The sequence below is a fragment of the Pan paniscus genome, chromosome 4 (assembly GCF_029289425.2).
Source record: "Pan paniscus chromosome 4, NHGRI_mPanPan1-v2.0_pri, whole genome shotgun sequence".
Classification (NCBI taxonomy): Eukaryota; Metazoa; Chordata; class Mammalia; order Primates; family Hominidae; genus Pan; species Pan paniscus.
Genome location: NC_073253.2, coordinates 176,325,733 through 176,343,656, shown reverse-complemented (window position 1 = coordinate 176,343,656; position 17,924 = coordinate 176,325,733). Strand labels below are relative to the sequence as shown.

Genomic DNA, 17,924 nt, shown 5'->3' with positions numbered 1-17,924 from the left:
AAGTGGAGGTTGCAGTGAGCCGAGATTGCACCACTGCACTCCAGCCTGGCACAGAGTGAGACTCCGCCTCAAAAGGAAAAAAAAAAAAAAAGAACAGCAGAGGACAGTGATTTCTCATAATCAAAGCTAAGGTGAAGAAATATTTAAAGAAAATGACAAATGTATAATTTCAAATTTAGATTCCAGAAGCTTGCCAAACATTTCTTAAATTTTCTTACAAGGAAAAAAAAATCATTGGTCAGATTCAAGATTTTTTTTCTTTAATGCACAAACATATAAGAAAAAACATCTCCTTTATCTTAGGACTGACCAACTGTGCCTGCTTTCTTTATTCTCAACAGTCTATCACATACTCGCACTCGTGACAACAATACTGTGTTAGATTACGAATGCTTGTCTTGGCAAAAGAGAGACAAATTCCCATCTTATTACTCCAAAGTTCTATGTTAGTAGACTATAACAGCAACTCAAATTCTGGGCATTTTAGATGTACAGAATTAGAAAAATGATCAAGCAAAGAAGCAAATGTTCTATGAAGAAATTTTTGAATATCAGTTTACACTAAAAGGCCAAAGTCTAATATTAAACATATTTCCTTTTTCACTCCCCACCCCTCCCCCCACTACTGAGCATATTTATATTGACAGGTCACAAACAAGGGGCATGGGGGCTCCACTTTGGGAGGCCAAGGTGGGCGGATCACTTTGAGGCCAGGAGTTTGACACCAACCTGACCAATGTGGCGAAACCGTCTCTACTAAAAATACAAAAATTAGCTGGGTGTGGTGGTGCACACCTGTAATCCCAGCTACTTGGAGGGTGAAGCAGGAGAATCGCTTGAACCCAGGAGGCAGAGGTTTCAGTGAGCCGAGATCGCACCACCGCACTCCAACTTGGGGGACAGAGTGAGATTCTGTCTCAAACCAGAGTGAGATTCTGTCTCAAAAAGATAAAAATAAATAAATATAAAAATAAAAATAAACCAAATGAATGAAGTTTCCCTCCAAGTTTGTCATCTTCATCTTAGGAAATAGCTTAAAGTTTAATAAAGTTTACACATGCCAATTTTGTGAATATCAAATTCAACAGTTTGGAAACACAAGCTTCTAAATAAACTGTTTCACTGTGACAGTGTCCTTGAGAATACATGTCATCCAGAGGTAATTCTGCTTTATACTCAGATTCTTTCCATACTTCCAAAAAAGGATCAATATTAGACCTGTACAACAAATTACACTCTTTTAGAGAAAATAATAAAATATCCAAGTCTCTCACCAAATTTTCAAAAAAGAGGAAAAGTGTAAGCTTCCAGATGAAAGTTTCTATAGCTTTCCCCAAATTTAGTACCACCATGAAAAAGAAATTCTTCACTCATTCAAGGCATACGACTAGAAAACTAATTTCCATGGCATCAAATTAATTTCCTCCTTTGGAGATAAAACCATGAGATCTTTTCCAAAGCATTAAAATCGCCAAGAAAAAAAAAAAGGAAAAAAAAGACCATTACCAGCATTTTAAAACTGAGTAAGAGAATGAAGTAAACAAAAAAGGGAAAGAAAAAGCTTCAAAAGTTCGTTTTTCTCCTCATTTCTTGAACTCTCTATTCCAGAAGTACCTAATGTTTTTCTTAAAAGAGAGGCTTTCAATTTTTCCCTAGGTCTAAAGGCTGCTTTAAGTAGCCTAAGACCAAAGACAGGAGAGTGAAAACGAAGAGGGTTTTGGCTCTCCAAGGTGGGGGTAGAATTGCAGCTATTGCTTAGGGATATTTTCCAGTGGTCATCTCTTCAAACTCCAGTGAGTCTCACAAACAGGGTGCACCAGCCAATCCAAGTATCCAGTATCTACAATGCAAACTGTAGATACTATCCAAATTGACAGTAGATAGCTCAGTAAATAGCTAGGCAAACTGCAATGATAGCTCAGTCTTGAACTCTGGAAATAAATTTCCAAAAGCCTTCCCCAGTGGCACTTCAAACTCAAAAACGTTTACAAAACTAATCACATTTTCCAAACCTGCTTCCACCACTACCCGACCTGTTGCTCCTCCTTCCTGTATTTCCTATACCTCGGAGATTAGCCTCACATTGAATCTACCTCCCAAGAGTCATGTTGCTTTTAAAATCCTTCACTAACTCCTTGCTCCCTACAGAAGAAAATCCAAACTATGTATCATGGCATTCAAGACCCTTTGTGGTAAGTTCTCTATCTCTTCAGTCATACCACTTTTTCTGTGCTACATAATACCAAGTTTTCTAGCCATTCTAAAATATTCAAAGGTCCCTGGAATACAAAATCTTCCTTATACCTGGAAAGTTATCCCTACCCTACTCCATCTGTAAAAGCCTTATTCATTCTTTAAGACTCAGGTCAATGACTGCCTTCTCGGTCAATATTTTCCTGACTCTTTTTCAAGAAAAGTTGAGCAATCATTCCCTCTATTTTCCTATTATTATAGAACTCTGTGCTTTTAAAATTCTTGTATTAATATTAATATCTATTATGTTGCCTTTTTGTTTGTTTGCTTCTGTTTCCCCCCAATGACTGATCTCCTTAAAGGCAGAGTTTTTGCCTTATCCATTGCTTATATAGTCCTTAAAAAGCTATGAAATGCATAGCAGGCAGTTTGTCAAATTAATTTAACTTATTATTGACCAGCTGTGTTTTGGTTTTCCTCTGTTCAGTCCACTTACATTTCTAAAAATTAAGAAAAAGTCTAGAGAAGATTAAAATGACACATCTTCTAACCTTTTACTCCTACTTCTGAAATCTATGTGGTTCACTAGTACTTCCATTTGCTACTAAATCAACTTAAGTCTTACCACTAAGACGATGCTACACACTATTCCTTTTCCTTACTCTTAACTACTCAAGGTGAGCCTTTTTCTACACATGCTTATAGCAGTTTATTGTCAGTACTTGTCGGCTACAAAATGGTAAAAAAATTTTAAAAAACAAAAAATAAAACAAAACTTCTATAAGAGTGACTTTGACTATTTTGTTAACCAAATCTCTGGTTTTTTTGTTTGTTTGTTTTTTTTTTTTTGAGACAGAGTCTCACTCTGTCACCCAGGCTGGAGTGCCGTGGTGCAATCTCAGCTCACTGCAAGCTCCGCCTCCCGGGTTCACGCCATTCTCCTGCCTCAGCCTCCTGAGTAGCTGGGACTACAGGCGCCCACCAACAGGCTCAGCTGATTTTTTGTATTTTTAGTAGAGACGGGGTTTCACAGTGTTAGCCAGGATGGTCTCCATCTCCTGACCTCGTGATCCGCCCACCTTGGCCTCCCAAAGTGCTGGGATTACAGGCGTGAGCCACCGCGCCCAGCCCAAATCTCCAGTTTCTAAACTGGTAAGCTCAAGTTGCTATGCCTCAAGGAATTTGAGAGAATATTTAATGTAAGATTCAGGACCCAATAGTAAGAATTCTACTCAGGACATCTGATCTTCATTGAAAAGGATTCTAATCCAACTTCAGTCCTCATGGCAAGGAAGTACTCTTTCAGAAAGTCCCTAGATTCTCAGATGCATTGGCAAGCACCATACACGGAAGAACTCACAGAAGATTTTAGTCACTAGTCCCTAGATTCTCAGATGCATTGGCAAGCACCATACACTGAAGAACTCACAGAAGATTTTAGTCACTAGTCCCTAGATTCTCAGATGCATTGGCAAGCACCATACACGGAAGAACTCACAGAAGATTTTAGTCACTAGTCCCTAGATTCTCAGATGCATTGGCAAGCACCATACACGGAAGGATTCACAGAAGATTTTAGTCACTAGTCCCTAGATTCTCAGATGCATTGGCAAGCACCATACACGGAAGAACTCACAGAAGATTTTAGTCACTAGTCCCTAGATTCTCAGATGCATTGGCAAGCACCATACACGGAAGAACTCACAGAAGATTTTAGTCACTTGCTCACTCATCCACTTGAAGTAAGAAAAATCAATCACTGCATGTTTATTGTTCTATAATAAAGCAAATGTTAGAAATAAAAGTTAGAAATGTCAAACACACTAAATTGTTACATAATAAACTAATCAAGACACAACTTTTATTCAGGACATGGATATTTCTGAAATGAAAACAAAAGAAGAGAATTGACTTAAAATGTTTATAAATACGAATATTATGACAGAACCAAAGCTATTTATGAGCATTATTTTTAAAAGCTTGTTTAAGTATTATGCACTTGTCTGTGTGACATTTTGTAAAGCGGAGAAAAATTAAGGAGAAAGGAATTGTAGAACACTAACAGGAAGAGGACAGATACTGAGGAATGGCTCGTGGTATAAGTGAGATTATCAGAGACTTTCTACAATGGAATTTGAAATGCAGGGAGCACATTTGGTGTATGGTTGTAGAGGACTTACACTAAGGGCATTCTTCTGCTACCTCTGCCAGCAGATGAGTGGCTCCTGAGAATGCATACCAAATTAATTCCCCAGCTGTTCACATGCATATAAGCAGCTGCTGCTGTTACTGCCTAATACTTATGGCAGTCTGGCAGCACCTCTAATCTCTGCCATAGCAGACAAGCCACTCACCTAAGGCCTCTGCTGTACTTCCAAAGAAAGAATTTCTCAAGTAGAGACTGAGTGGAACTAGACTGCCAGCTGTGAGCCTCAGAGCTCCTGGCTGCCTGTTGCTGAGTCTATCAGCTGCTGAGCCTTTCTCACCAAAAAAAAATAAAATAAAATGAGCTTAATAAAATAACCCTGCACAGAAATTTTCTGAAATTAAGATAACATTCAATGGAAAACAGAATTTAATCTACAGAAATACACTTCACAGATGTTTTAGGAACAGAACCTAGAGAAAATGAAAGTCAAAATTTAATAAAAGAATTTGTCAGGAACTTCAAGGTAAAGACTCCATGTATTTTTTGGCAACTATAAAACACTAAGAAGGCTTTTTAAATATTAAAAAGCCATTTAAACACTTCAAATTAAGATTCCTCAATATACTTCAGATTTCTGTACTGAGTTACCCTCTCGAGTGTTTGTAAGTCTTTTCTTCCTCATTAAGCAAACACTTACACAGTGTTATCATGGCTTTGTAATCTTAGTTTTGAAGACAGGCAAATGTACTAGCCAAATATGCCAAACTAACTTATTAAGAGCATTCCAAACAACATTTTGGATCCAATTCTTTTTAAATGCACTTAGATCTTTCTTATATCAGAATCAAGCATATTTGTCAATTACTTAATGTTTATTATTAATAACTAAAATGATTTGTTATTAATAGGAATAGCTTTTTTAAAGTACCTTGATCTTTGTGTTTCTAAGATTTGTCCTAGTCCATTTATGGATCTGAAATAAATAATAAATGAGGAAGACAAAGTTTAAAAGTAAAAATTAACTTTTTAAAAAAGTATACAAAGTATATTGTTTCTAAAACAGGAAATAAGCATACCCAAATACATCTGGAACCAGAAAATAATTAAAAACAGAAAAACAAAACTTGCTTTAAAAAATAATTATGATTTTCCTTCAAACAATAAATCACATATATTCCACTCACACATCAATAAAGCATATATGCAAAAATTCGCACAACTGTCCGATTAAGGGCTACTTTGTGGTTAATAAAAAGATGCTTCACTTTAGAAAAAATCATTCATAAATAGTCAGTTATCCTAGTGTTCTTAAAAATGAGTAGATACTCAAAATTTTTACGGTGGTCACTTTTTTCCTCAGGCATACATGGTAGAAATGGCTATATACACACTAAAAATAAAAACCTAGTTGTAAGTTGCTTTGCCCCCAGCCTGTCCTTAGTATTCACAGTAATTCTAAGTCACACATCCCAGGTTCCTTTATAGAATAACCTCGTCAGTTCCCTAATTAGGCTCTCTACCCGTTATGCCTGTTCTCCCTCTTTTGATACTATAGAATATGGCTTTGTATGGCACCAAAAAGTACCTGTTAAATTCTTTTCAACACACTGTACACCTCATCTATTTATCTTTTCCATTGCCTATCATCAATCATCAATTCTCTATCATGAATTCAATTGTCTTTAGGGTTACTTACCCAAGATTCTTGCTACTTGTTCAAGTTTGTTCTCATGGGTAAGGCTTCCCACATATAATGATCCTGAGGCAAGTCTCTCCACTATTTTACAAAATTCTTAAATCTTCTTTTTTGAATACACTCTAGTCTGATGGCTAATTCCTCTCAAACATGTTTACCTTTTTTCACCTCCCCAAATATCATTCTGAGTCAGTCACAAGTCTGATATAAAGGGAGGGTAAAAGCCAAAAGGGTGTGTAATTTATCAAATTGCTTCTTCCAAATTCATTTCTAGTACAGTTAACAAGCTGGCTAATAGTCAATATTGTCAGTGTCAGAGATTTAGCTTAGGTCTCTATAAGGATATAAAAGTCAAGTAATAATTATCATTCCTTTTATGCCAAAAACGTTTGCTAAATAGATTGTGTTCTTCTTAGCAATCACAATGGTGCACAAGATTTATGAAGAGAAACAAGATTAGAAGACCAGTGTCAAAAAATGTAAAAGCAATCTTCATTCATCACTTTCTCCTTTTCAAAATCAGCCATCTTTTTCTTTCTTCCCTTTTTTACTATACCTTGAACTTACTATGTAAGCTAAGAAAAAAAATTACATAATATAGCTAACAGAGCACTTACTATGTGTCAGCACTGTGCAAAGTTTACCAACATTGTCTCATGTAATACTCAAAGCAAACTTATGATAGGCATTATGCCTTTTACAGAGGAGGCTTTAAAAGGGTAAATAAGCTCCCTAAGAAGACAATGAGAAACAGACCAAGGATTAGAACCCAAGCAGATTCCAAGGTCTGTGATCTTTAACACTACGCAACAAGACCTACCCTCCACGTGGAGACATTATATTTTTTTATAGTAAAGTTTAAGGACATTACTATTAAAATAAGATGAAATATGTGGAAAAAATATGAATTTCTTTCTTCCACAATCATTAATCATGGCAAATAATCTCCTAATGAGCCTTACCTTTATTGATTCAATTTATAATATATACTATATGAACTGAGATGACAGATTCAAAATCTAATGTCAGTAGAACTTATAAATACTAAGAATAGTAATTTTGAGCCATCACGCTCAAAGCATTGTACACATTAAAGATAACCAATAATAATAGCTACCGAATGTCTCTCTGTATAGGGCTTTTATTAGTTCAGGTCTTACAATATAATTCAAAACAAAGCCCCTGAACTATAACCTCATTTGAAAAGTCCATCTTTGTTTTCAAAAGGAATGGGAGTCTCCAGAACAGTCAGCAAAATGACTGTTAGCACATATTTGAGCATCATTCATATTGTCCTGATTGTCCTATGCTGATCAGCCTTGGCTATGGACAAAGAAGATATTAAAGCAAGCTGGAAGACAAGGCATGGTTGACAGTTAAGGAAGATGAAGTCAACAAGAGTTCAGGGAAAACTGAGACCACTTGAGTCAGGGAAGACTTCACATAGGAAGGGGGGAGAGACAGAATAGGCTCTATAGAATAAATTAAAAAAAAAACAGAACAAAAGAACTCAGGGATTGGCAGAGTGAGAATACATTATGAGTAAAGACAGGAACTGACAGGATGCATCCATGGGAAAGTGAATTAACCATCCTGGGTAAAGTTAGGGAAGACTGACATTAGGAAAGAGTCAAAGAGAAGACAGGAAAAGAAAGATGGAGTGAGAAGACCCTGAATATCAGTCTATTAACTGTGAACTATATTCTGCAAGCACTGGGGACTAATTTTATGTATTACCATTTATATAACAATTAGCCGTCAACAATATATGTGATTCCCTAACGTTCTTGAAGCAGGTCAACCTTATACCTTAAGTTTCTACAGGGCAACAATCAGAGTAAAAAATATTCTGTGTATACAATATGGATCTGTAGGCACTTAACACACTTATCATTTTGTACCTAATTGTCGTTCTTAATTTCTTTACATCTTCTTCTGGCACCAAGTCTGTTTTATTAATGAGAATGATATCTGCCAAAGCAACTTGCCTAAAATAGCAAACAAAAAGAAATGTTAAGAAATTTTAAATAATATACACGCATGCAGATTAATACATCAAAAGAGAAATGTTAACAAATTAAAAATAAATAAAAACACCTCACGTAGATCAATATATCAGTTAAGAATTATATAGTGCTCTATAGGAGTGATTCAGTTTACTCCTAATCCGCTAATTTTTCAATGTGAATGAATTGTATTCATTACTATGCAAGTTCAGATTTCACATTACCCATTCGCAAAGTATTTACTAAGTTCTGTTACTTGCTACTCTTGTGCTACAAAGATAAGTCTCAAAAAGTTTACAATCAAAAGGATGATTTTAAACTCATAATTTTCTTTGTGAAGAAAAGCATAAAATTCAGATATCCAATATGGTAAAAAGAAGAAGAGTTTACCTACTAAAATACTGTAATATTTACCAAAATTTTCAAAGAAATAGAATAACTTCACTTAATACTAAAAACTGTATTAAACAGGTTTTTTAAAACTATACTTCAGAGCTGGGCATGGTAGAGCACACCTGTAGTCCTGGCTACTTAGGAGGCTGAGGAGGGAGGATCCCTTAAGCCCAGGAGTTCAAGTCCAACCTGGGCAACATAGCAAGACTCCATTTCTTAAAAAAAATAAGCTATACTTCAGAAGATATATCAGGATATTGCCCATGTGTCTTCTTTATCACTATAAATATACTGTACATTATCTCTGTAAAGAATCCAGTTGACTGAATGCTAGATAACAAAGTAGATGATAATAATCAGAAGCTCTATTTTCTATTAACAGGATAGTAAAACTGGAAATTCTTTCAATTTTCCTCAATTATTCAGGGTCTTATGCTTTATCTCAAAGAATACAACTAAATTCTCAAAACTAAATTAACTTTAGTTCACTGAAAGAGCAGGTTTCAACAGTATGTACATCACAAATCCAATTTGGCTATTTTCTATTTGGCTTATTTATATTTTCTATAATAACCATATTTTCATAAGGAAAAAAGTTATAAAAATACTTAAGTTCAGCCAGGCGCAGTGGATTCATGCCTGTAATCCCAGCACTTTGGGAGGCCGAGGCGGGTGGATCACCTGAGGTCAGGAGCTCGAGATCAGCCTGGCCAACATGGTGAAACCCCATCTCTACTAAAAAAAAATAAAATAAAATAAAATAAATTTTTTAAAAAATGCAAAAATTAGCTGGGCATGGTGGCGGGTGCCTGTAATCCCAGCTACTTGGGAGGCTGAGGCAGGAGAATCGCTTGAACCTGGGAGGCGGAGGTTGCAGTGAGCCTGCACTTCAGCCTGGGTGACAGAGTGAGATTCTGTCTCAAAAAATAATAATTATTATTATTATTATACATATATATATATATAAAATCTTCAATCCCAAAGAAATTGTATGACAAGAAAATATTTTTAAATGTTAATATTTCCCGAGTTCCTCAAAATTACAGAACTCCTGTGTTCAGCATTCACTTTATGCTACGACAAAAATGACTTTAAGTAAAAGTTCAGTTATGAGATCATTATAAATAGATAGCAATAATTCAACTAAGGGAAAAAAAGAAAATAAATTTTCCTTGACTATGTTTTAAAATTTCTTAGTTTGTTTTTGGTTTTCATCTTAGTGATTTTTCTCTTTACAATTAGCCAGCAATCAATATATACTTTAAATATGAATACCTAGTAGCTTCATTGATAAGGCCATCAGGTTTCTCTTCTGTTAAATGCTAAACAAAAAAAAGTTTGAATAAAGTTACTATAATACAATAAAAAATCTAATGTCAACACAAAGGATTTTACTTTAGAGACATTTTCTTGCATCTAATAAAAACTTCAACATGTTCTGTTACTGAATACACAAATCCAAAACTAACTTTTCTAGCTGAAAGCATTTTTCTTCCCCATTTGCAATTTTTTTCTACAAGTGAACATGTGGGGTTTTATACGGGGAGGAAGAGGGCTTAGGATTTCATACTCCTGACCTTTTCTTTTACTTAAAAGGAAAACCCCTTTGATTCACATAATGTCATAAAAACATAGAAGATTACAGTTCAGATTTTAGGTATTTTCCTTCTCACAAAACTGTTCTGGTTCTAAATATTCATTATTATTTATTTTTAAAAAAGGATAACCACTGAAATATACTTTCTTAGAACCTAATATACTTCCCTTCACACCAAACCCCCATATTAGAATCTAAAATACTTCCCTACACCCCAGCCCACAATCATGCACCACGTGAACTCAGTACTAGGCCTTTCAAACACCCTAGAAACAAATAAGTGGTGGGAAGGCTGATTCAGCCCTGATTCTAGCCTAAAAGCAGTTTATCATTTAGAAACCTATACTTGCTAATCTGGCCTCTCAGTGCAACTGTTTATTTTACTGACCTCTCCAGAGTCAGGCTAACTCCAAAAAATATTTTGACACTGACTTAGAGCCCAAGTGGTAGTTTTCATCTCTCTGGAGGCAAGTTTTGTTGTCTGTTTTTTTCCCCCCCTCATAATCCTGTTTACATCCCTAACATCATCAACATCACAAGCTTCTTCTCTGGGAAATTACACTTTTACCCTCATTACCTCAAACCTCAATAGAGGTTCCCTGTCACAATAAAAAGCTGGCTACTGAGGTTTAGAGGCAACTAGATTATAGTAATACTCTATATTTGAAGCCAACTTTACAAATGAATTAAATCCTTGAATCTAACTTTATAAATTATATACATTTTTCTCATTTAGCTTTCATAATAATTATGGGAGATGGCTATTTTCATTTATAAAGGAAGAAACTAAATCTAACACCCTCATCATCACAGGATACTATATTTTATATACAATCACAGGGACTTTTTTTTTAATTGAACACACACCCATCAAGTAAAATGAACATAATTTTAAAGTCTTTGTGAAATCTTTTATGCCACATAAAATCAGTCTGTGTACAATGCTACACAAATGTCAATAACCATATATCAGAGCCAAACCAGTTTCATAATTCACGGGGAGATGATCATTAGGGGTATCTGAATAGTTTGGAACCTCAGAGCAAGCAGGTAATAATTTTATTTAACAAGCTTGATTAGGTCTATAGAAGAAACATTTTTTCCTTCTAAAAGTTCAGCAAATTCTATTTTGAGGAAAACAAAACTGAAATAAAATCATGGCAATGATACTTCTATTTCAGGCAAAATCTTGTTCAATTCAACTGCAGATCCACTCTGCAATTATGGAAGTCACAGAACTTGACAAGTATTGTATCAAAAATCATTCCATGCCAAAAGATCAAGTTTAATATTTTTTTCATAATTCATCTTGGCCTGAGGCTACAACAAGTCCTATTGTTATATACTCTGCCTCTAGAGAATGAGGCTGCTAACAGACCTTGGAATGGTGCCTGGCACAAAGGCTCAAGACATATTTGTTGAATGAATTGTAATTAACACCTCCTGTTGTGGGGATACATAAAAGATGTTACATGAAAAATGCCATCTAACATGCAGCAACAAATCTCTTCCCATTAAGCAGTAAATCTACTTAACAATGATATATTTTTGGCAAGGCATCTGCCTCTGAATGATCCTATAGTACTGAAAATTCTTTTTAAACTGAAATATTTTTCAAGATATTATATTATTGACCTTATGAAAGCTTTTTTAACATATGAAATTGGGGTTATTTGGCTATGAGTTTGTGAGGCATAAAAATGATATGACAGAAGAATTACAGATTTGTTTTTGCATTTCCATGCCTAAATGTAACTAATACAATGTTAGTTTCACAAGGTAATGTGCAATGTTTTAAATGCATTTACCTCTCCAAAATATTAGAATTCTTCACTCAAAGCTAACAGTGGTAGACTAACGTTTTACTACTTCCAGGCAGTCAGAAAGTATCAAATATAAAAATAAATGAAAATCACCCCAAATGAGAGCCTGCCAATATTTACAGCTGTATTAAAATTATATGTAATCATATACAATTATAGCAGAAGAGATAAATGTCCTCTTCTATGCCCATAGGAAAGCTATACAAACATTTAAAAAAATAAGTGTATATTAACATTTATTTTCTTTAGACATCAGCCCTGCATTTCCCTCATGTGACTTCCTACCTTCCCAAGTCAAACTCTGCAAAAAGTATAAAATCAATGTCTTCTATTCAAAAGAACATTCTCCAATAATACATTATATACCATTTGGTCATTAAGTCAGATGACTTTCATTTATAAAATAAAACAAAATGGAAATTTTGGCATTCTATTCCACCTGTGTAAGTGAAGAAAAAATTTTTGCAAAATATTTTTTAAATATTTTATACTACATAGATGTCCAAAGTATTCCTTATCTCTGCTTAACAACTATGGCTTTTGCTTATATATCAAAAAAGACAAAAATAATTTTGATACTAATTAATCCAACATATTCAAAAGGCTAAGGATCAAAACCCCAATTTAACTTACCACAAGAAACAAAGGAAATTAAAGGGGAGTGGTGTGAGATGTTGGTCAAAGAATACAAAGTTTGTTATACAAGATGCATAAGTCATGGAGAGTTAATTACAGCATGATGACTGCAGTTAATTCTATTGTATACTTGAATCTGCTAAAACATAGATCTTAATTGTTCTTACCACCCCCTCTCAAAAAAATAGCAATGTGAGGTGATGGATAGGTTAGCTAGCTCGATTGTTTTATATTTCACACATTGTATACCTTAAATATATATAATTTTTACTTGTCAATTATACCTCAATAAAGCTGGGGGGGTTAGGGAGAGAAACAAAGGAACTCTCTGAAATAACACCACTGTAGACCTAACTTCATGAAGGGCTATAGGGTGTCCTTTTTTGCAGAAATAAAGAAAGAAGCCGGACCGAAAAAAGAGAAAGAAAGAAAAGAAAAAACTATCTTAAAACCCACTGGCTATGAAAGAACACTGCTGTTGACCAGAGTGGAAATAAATCTAGTGTCAAAGATGTCTGGTGTCATTTTTAAAAAGCAGCAGCAGGAACTATTTCTTTCAAATGGATTGGTCACAGATGTAACACTATTTTAGTTTTTTAAAAATTATTGCATAATGTCAGTCTATTTATTGTTCTGGTCTTTTCCAAGCTAACTGTTTTCTGACTGAATTGTTTCAACAGATTGTGCAATATAACAGAGGAACCAAGAAGAAACCTCTCACTTGACCTTCTCTGGGTAACTTCATTCATTGCTTCTATTGCATTAAATGCTGTCACATTTGTGGAACTGAAAAGAACAATGTCAGTAGCCTGGGTGTCAAGTCCTGAGAATAGAGAGCTGTCATTTTAAGTTGTCCAATTCTTTGCCTATGATTAAAAAATGAATATTTCAGATCAATGGGTGACAATCCTATTAGCATGATACCCCATGATATCAATTACCACTTCAGTTTCAATTTGGCTGGCTGGCCACAGGGTACCATTTCTCAGCTTTACTTGTGATGGGCTGGCTCTGTGAAGCATGACATTCTTAAATTGCTGCCCATTATCCAAGTGTCATTACTTGTACTGCTTCAGAATTCTCTGAATCACAAGCAGCTACTGAGGTCAAGCTTTGCAACCAGAGGAATTGGACAAGTTGGAAAATTCTTTATATCAAGGCAAAGTTATTTATCTGGCATCCGACTTAGAAAATCTAAAGTTTCCATTATCCTGACAGTGTGTCAGTTTTGTGTAGGTATATTGATTTAATAATTTAAGAGGTTTTATCAAGGTAGCAGGAGGTTAAACGTTTACTGTGTTTGCATTATTCAGAATGTTGCTTTGTTTTTTTGGCCTCTATCATGCTGATAATAGATTCTATTTAACTCTTCTCCATACCCAACTATACATATAAAATTATTCCTATAATCATAAAATACATAAACAGTTTGACTTTTAGCATGGCATTTTCAGTCTATCAAAATAAAAAAAAGTCTTAGCAGTTATCTGTCACATAGGTATATCAAATTTTGTAATAAATTTATGGAAGAGGTAGATTCAAACATGCCTATAATAAACATTCAAAATGAATAATTTGGGGCTTTTTGCTACCTCCATAAGCATTTTGCAAGAAATATGATTTCCAACAGTCAATGGAATTTTTCTGCGTGAAACTGTAATACTGTATTTGGGATCATTCTTTGATTCTTAAATTATATTCATAAATTCATAAATTGAGATTTTAAACTCTAAAAAAGGAGTTTTCTTCCAAACTTTTCAAATTAGGGCACTCTATCAACGAGGGAGAGAAGACCCAGTGAAGAGATATTGGTAGCTATTTGACAAACCTGACATATCCCCTTAGAGCATAATTTCAGCAAAAATTTGGGGAAAAAAAGCAAACTTAAACATTAACAAGTTCAGGCCGGGCGTGGTGGCTCATGCCTGTAATCCCAGCACTTTGGGAGGCTGAGGCAGGTGGATCACTTGAGGTCAGGAGTTCATGACCAGGCTGGTCAACATGGTAAAATCCGGTCTCTATTAAAAATACAAAATTAGCTGGGCATGGTGGTGTGCACCTGTAATCCCAGATACTCAGGAGGCTGAGACAAGGGAATCGCTTGAACCTGGGAGGTGGAGGTTGCAGTGAGCCAAGATGGTGCCACTGCACTCCAGCCTGGGCAACAGAGTGAGACTCTGTCTCAAAAAAAAAAAAAAAATTAACACGTTCAGATATGAGGTTGGATACAAAACAGACACTAATTTTTAAACACTGAATTTAAACTTCTAAGAACTTACTGCTTTGGGCCCTATCCATATGCTCAGATTGGGAACGGGTCAGTGGGTGGGATGATTTCATTCTCTTCTGCCTTTAGTGGTATTTCACTTGGGAAGTTGAGAAACATCATTTTACTGTATGTAACAACATACTTTTAAAGATCTTACTAAATGCATTTTATAAATTAAACCTCATTTAAATGCATTCTAGGACCTTAGAAGTTAACAAAAACATTCATAGCAGGATGTCTTTTACACTTGATCTTAGCCAAAAGACCAAGAAGCGATGCAAGATGCCTTTTAATGGACAGAGTCTTCTTACTAATCCTATGTGTATATCCTGATTTTCTTCGATATGTACTTTTTAAATTTTAAGTTCCAGGGTACATGCTCGGGATGTGCAGGTTTGTTACATAGGTAAACGGGTGCCATGGTGGTTTCCTGCACCTATTAACCCATCACCTAGGTCTTCAATATTTTTAAAAAACTCATTTCCAGTGTGTGTTTAATAGTAATTTAACAAGAAAAATAAGATCTCAGATGCTTTATCAAGCTCAGCTTCTTCTATGGAACAGAAAAACTTACCAATATTGGGGTTGAATCCTTGTGAAGAGTTATACATACCAAACTCTATCCTAACCCCATATGCTTATTACAAATTATAATTCCAAATTTTATCACCAACTCAAACTCAGAGTAATAGAAAAGAAATATTTAACACAAACTAATAATTAAAACACAAATTTCATCTATTGTTCAGGATATCTTTTTGAGAAAGGTTTTTGTTAAAGAAAATTTCAGCTACAAACATAAAGAAAATTAAACAATCAATCCCCATATTCCCAGCTCTCAATAATGAGCCACTCATAGCAATCTTTCAACTTACTTTTAATCCATATTTTGAATCCACAATAGTTATGATACCTACAAAGGAAAAAAATTTTAATCACTTTTTAAAAAGAATGTTTATTAATATTTATGCAACCATACTTCAGAATGAAAATTAAAACTAACCTATTTCAGTTCACAAATACTACTCAATAAAACAATGTACTGTTTCTTTCTCTTGCCAGTGCTGCCATTTAATTAAATTCCAGTAATAAGTCAATGTGTTTCCTGAGTGGCTAGCACTACTTTAAGGCACTAGAGAAGATATAAAACAAATAAAAATTTTAAATTAAATAAATAAGAAAATAAGATTTCCTTGGCACTGAAAAAGCTTACAATCCAAAATATAAGTCAAATTTCATAACATAGTCAAATGTGATAAGTACATAAGACAGGTTATTTCTAGTTTATTTTCACATAATCAAAATCAAGACTTTTCTTAAGATTTAAATTATTGCCTAAAGAATGAGACATCTTAAGGTATCATTCCTAACATCTCTCACCAAATCCAAATCCAACTCATAAATGTTTTACATAACATATGCCTAAGTTTCCAAACTACCAATTCATTTTGCAATCTCTGAATATATGCTGATAACAAAAGAATGAGTTTAATTATGCCTAAGGAATTCAACCAGTTACCCGCCACATATATTAGAGCTCAATGATGGGGCCCAGCTTAATAATTCTTAAATTTCTTAATGATTATTACTTTTGAAAAAGTAAGAAAATTTCGACTGGTTTTTAAAAAGGTGAAAAAGGGAAAGAGAAAGGGAGAAAACATAGTCGCTTAACTAAGAAAGTTTCTAATATATTTTAAATGAAGGCATGTCATTGCCCAAAAGTGTTCAGGTAAATAAAGTAAGGGAGGAGTGTTTAATTCTTATCTTCAAGAGAAAATAAAATCAAAAATATGATCCTCATATTGCCTGGCGGATTAAAATAAAAGGCTCTAACATTATATTAAGGGCATAAATCAAACAACAGAGGATACAGAAAACCTACAAAGCATTTTTTTTTTTTAAGAAAACCTTAGTGGAAGCACTAAATTCGAAGTTGAGTGACATCGAGTTCCACCACTGTCTGGGGTTTTTTAATCTATATGAACAAAGATTTCATCATTAAACTAAAGTGTGAAAAGAACAACAATGCAAGGAATTAAAGTTATAATATGAATGAACAACAATAAGCTTAACCATAAAGATTTTACTTAAAAACAAAAGAGGCAGGGTGTGGTGGCTCATGCCTGTAATCCCAGCACTTTGGGAGGCCGAGGCTGGCGGATCACCTGAAGTCAGGGGTTCAAGACCAGTCAGGCCAACATGGCGAAACCCCGTCTCTACTAAAAATCCAACAATTAGCCAGGTACGATGGTGCATGCCTGTAGTCCCAGCTACTCGGGAGGCTGAGGCAGGAGAATCACTTGAACCCAGGAGGTAAAAGTTGCAGTGAGCTGAGATCATGCCACTGCATTCCATGCACTCCAGTCTGGGCAACAAAGTGAGACTCTGTCTCAGAAAAAAAAAAAAAACAAGAAAGATAAAAGAAAACTGTTTTTTAACTTACCATCAAGGTAAATATCACTCCCTAATTCAGCATCAACCCAAAACATAGAAGCCACTGCACCTGAAAATATATAATATTCATCAAATAAAAATATTTCTTCACACTGAGAAACATGATTCTATCCATGTTTTAATTTGCCCTGATAAAACTAACAGGTAAACACATATATCTTCTTATGGAAATTATAGTGATAGAACCTTTAACTATTTATAGCAAAAGGGAATTATAGTGACAGAACCTTTTACTATTTATACCCATTCCATTTCCATCTCTCATTATTTCCTTTAAAAAAGACCAATTCTAACCACATATAAACAAAACATCATTCTTCTACCGATGCCATAATAATTTAATTAACAGATATTATCAAACAATTTGAGCAGTATGGCTTTGTGCACATCAGACTTATTTTTATTTTCTCACCTCTTTAATATGATAATCATTCAATCATAAATAGTGAATTATCACTCTAAAGGAAAAGGAAAACAAAACATAGATAATTCCAAAATCACTTGCCCAAAAATAATTTACTTGCAATCTGTGTAGAACTAGAAGTAAAATTATATACTCTATGGCATTACTAATTATTTCTCACAGTATTTATTTAGTACTGTATAAAACCTGGGTCTTAGGAAAAATTTTTCCTAAATAATAAATTAAAACTTGCTTTTGACAGAAATTGGTTCAGTACCAAACCACATACCCTGATAAGTATGCCA

The 17,924-nt window shown here is 34.5% G+C and overlaps 1 protein-coding gene across 2 annotated transcripts in view; it reads right to left on the bottom strand.

The window, feature by feature from the left end:
• LOC129392967 (zinc-regulated GTPase metalloprotein activator 1A-like) overlaps positions 1–17,924 on the bottom strand; it is a 33,636-nt gene that overhangs the window by 1,079 nt on the left and 14,633 nt on the right. Inside the window, exons 5-10 of one of the 2 annotated variants that reach the window (XM_055112932.2) lie at positions 17,206–17,265; positions 15,638–15,675; positions 9,713–9,759; positions 7,940–8,026; positions 5,271–5,315; positions 615–935 (exon numbers count right to left, since the gene is read on the bottom strand). In XM_055112932.2, coding sequence (XP_054968907.1) covers positions 623–935; positions 5,271–5,315; positions 7,940–8,026; positions 9,713–9,759; positions 15,638–15,675; positions 17,206–17,265 — 590 coding nt within the window. In that variant the 3' untranslated portion in view covers positions 615–622. Of the gene's footprint in view, positions 1–614; positions 936–5,270; positions 5,316–7,939; positions 8,027–9,712; positions 9,760–15,637; positions 15,676–17,205; positions 17,266–17,924 lie in introns of those variants that run through there. The other variant, XM_055112936.2, reaches the window with a different exon arrangement.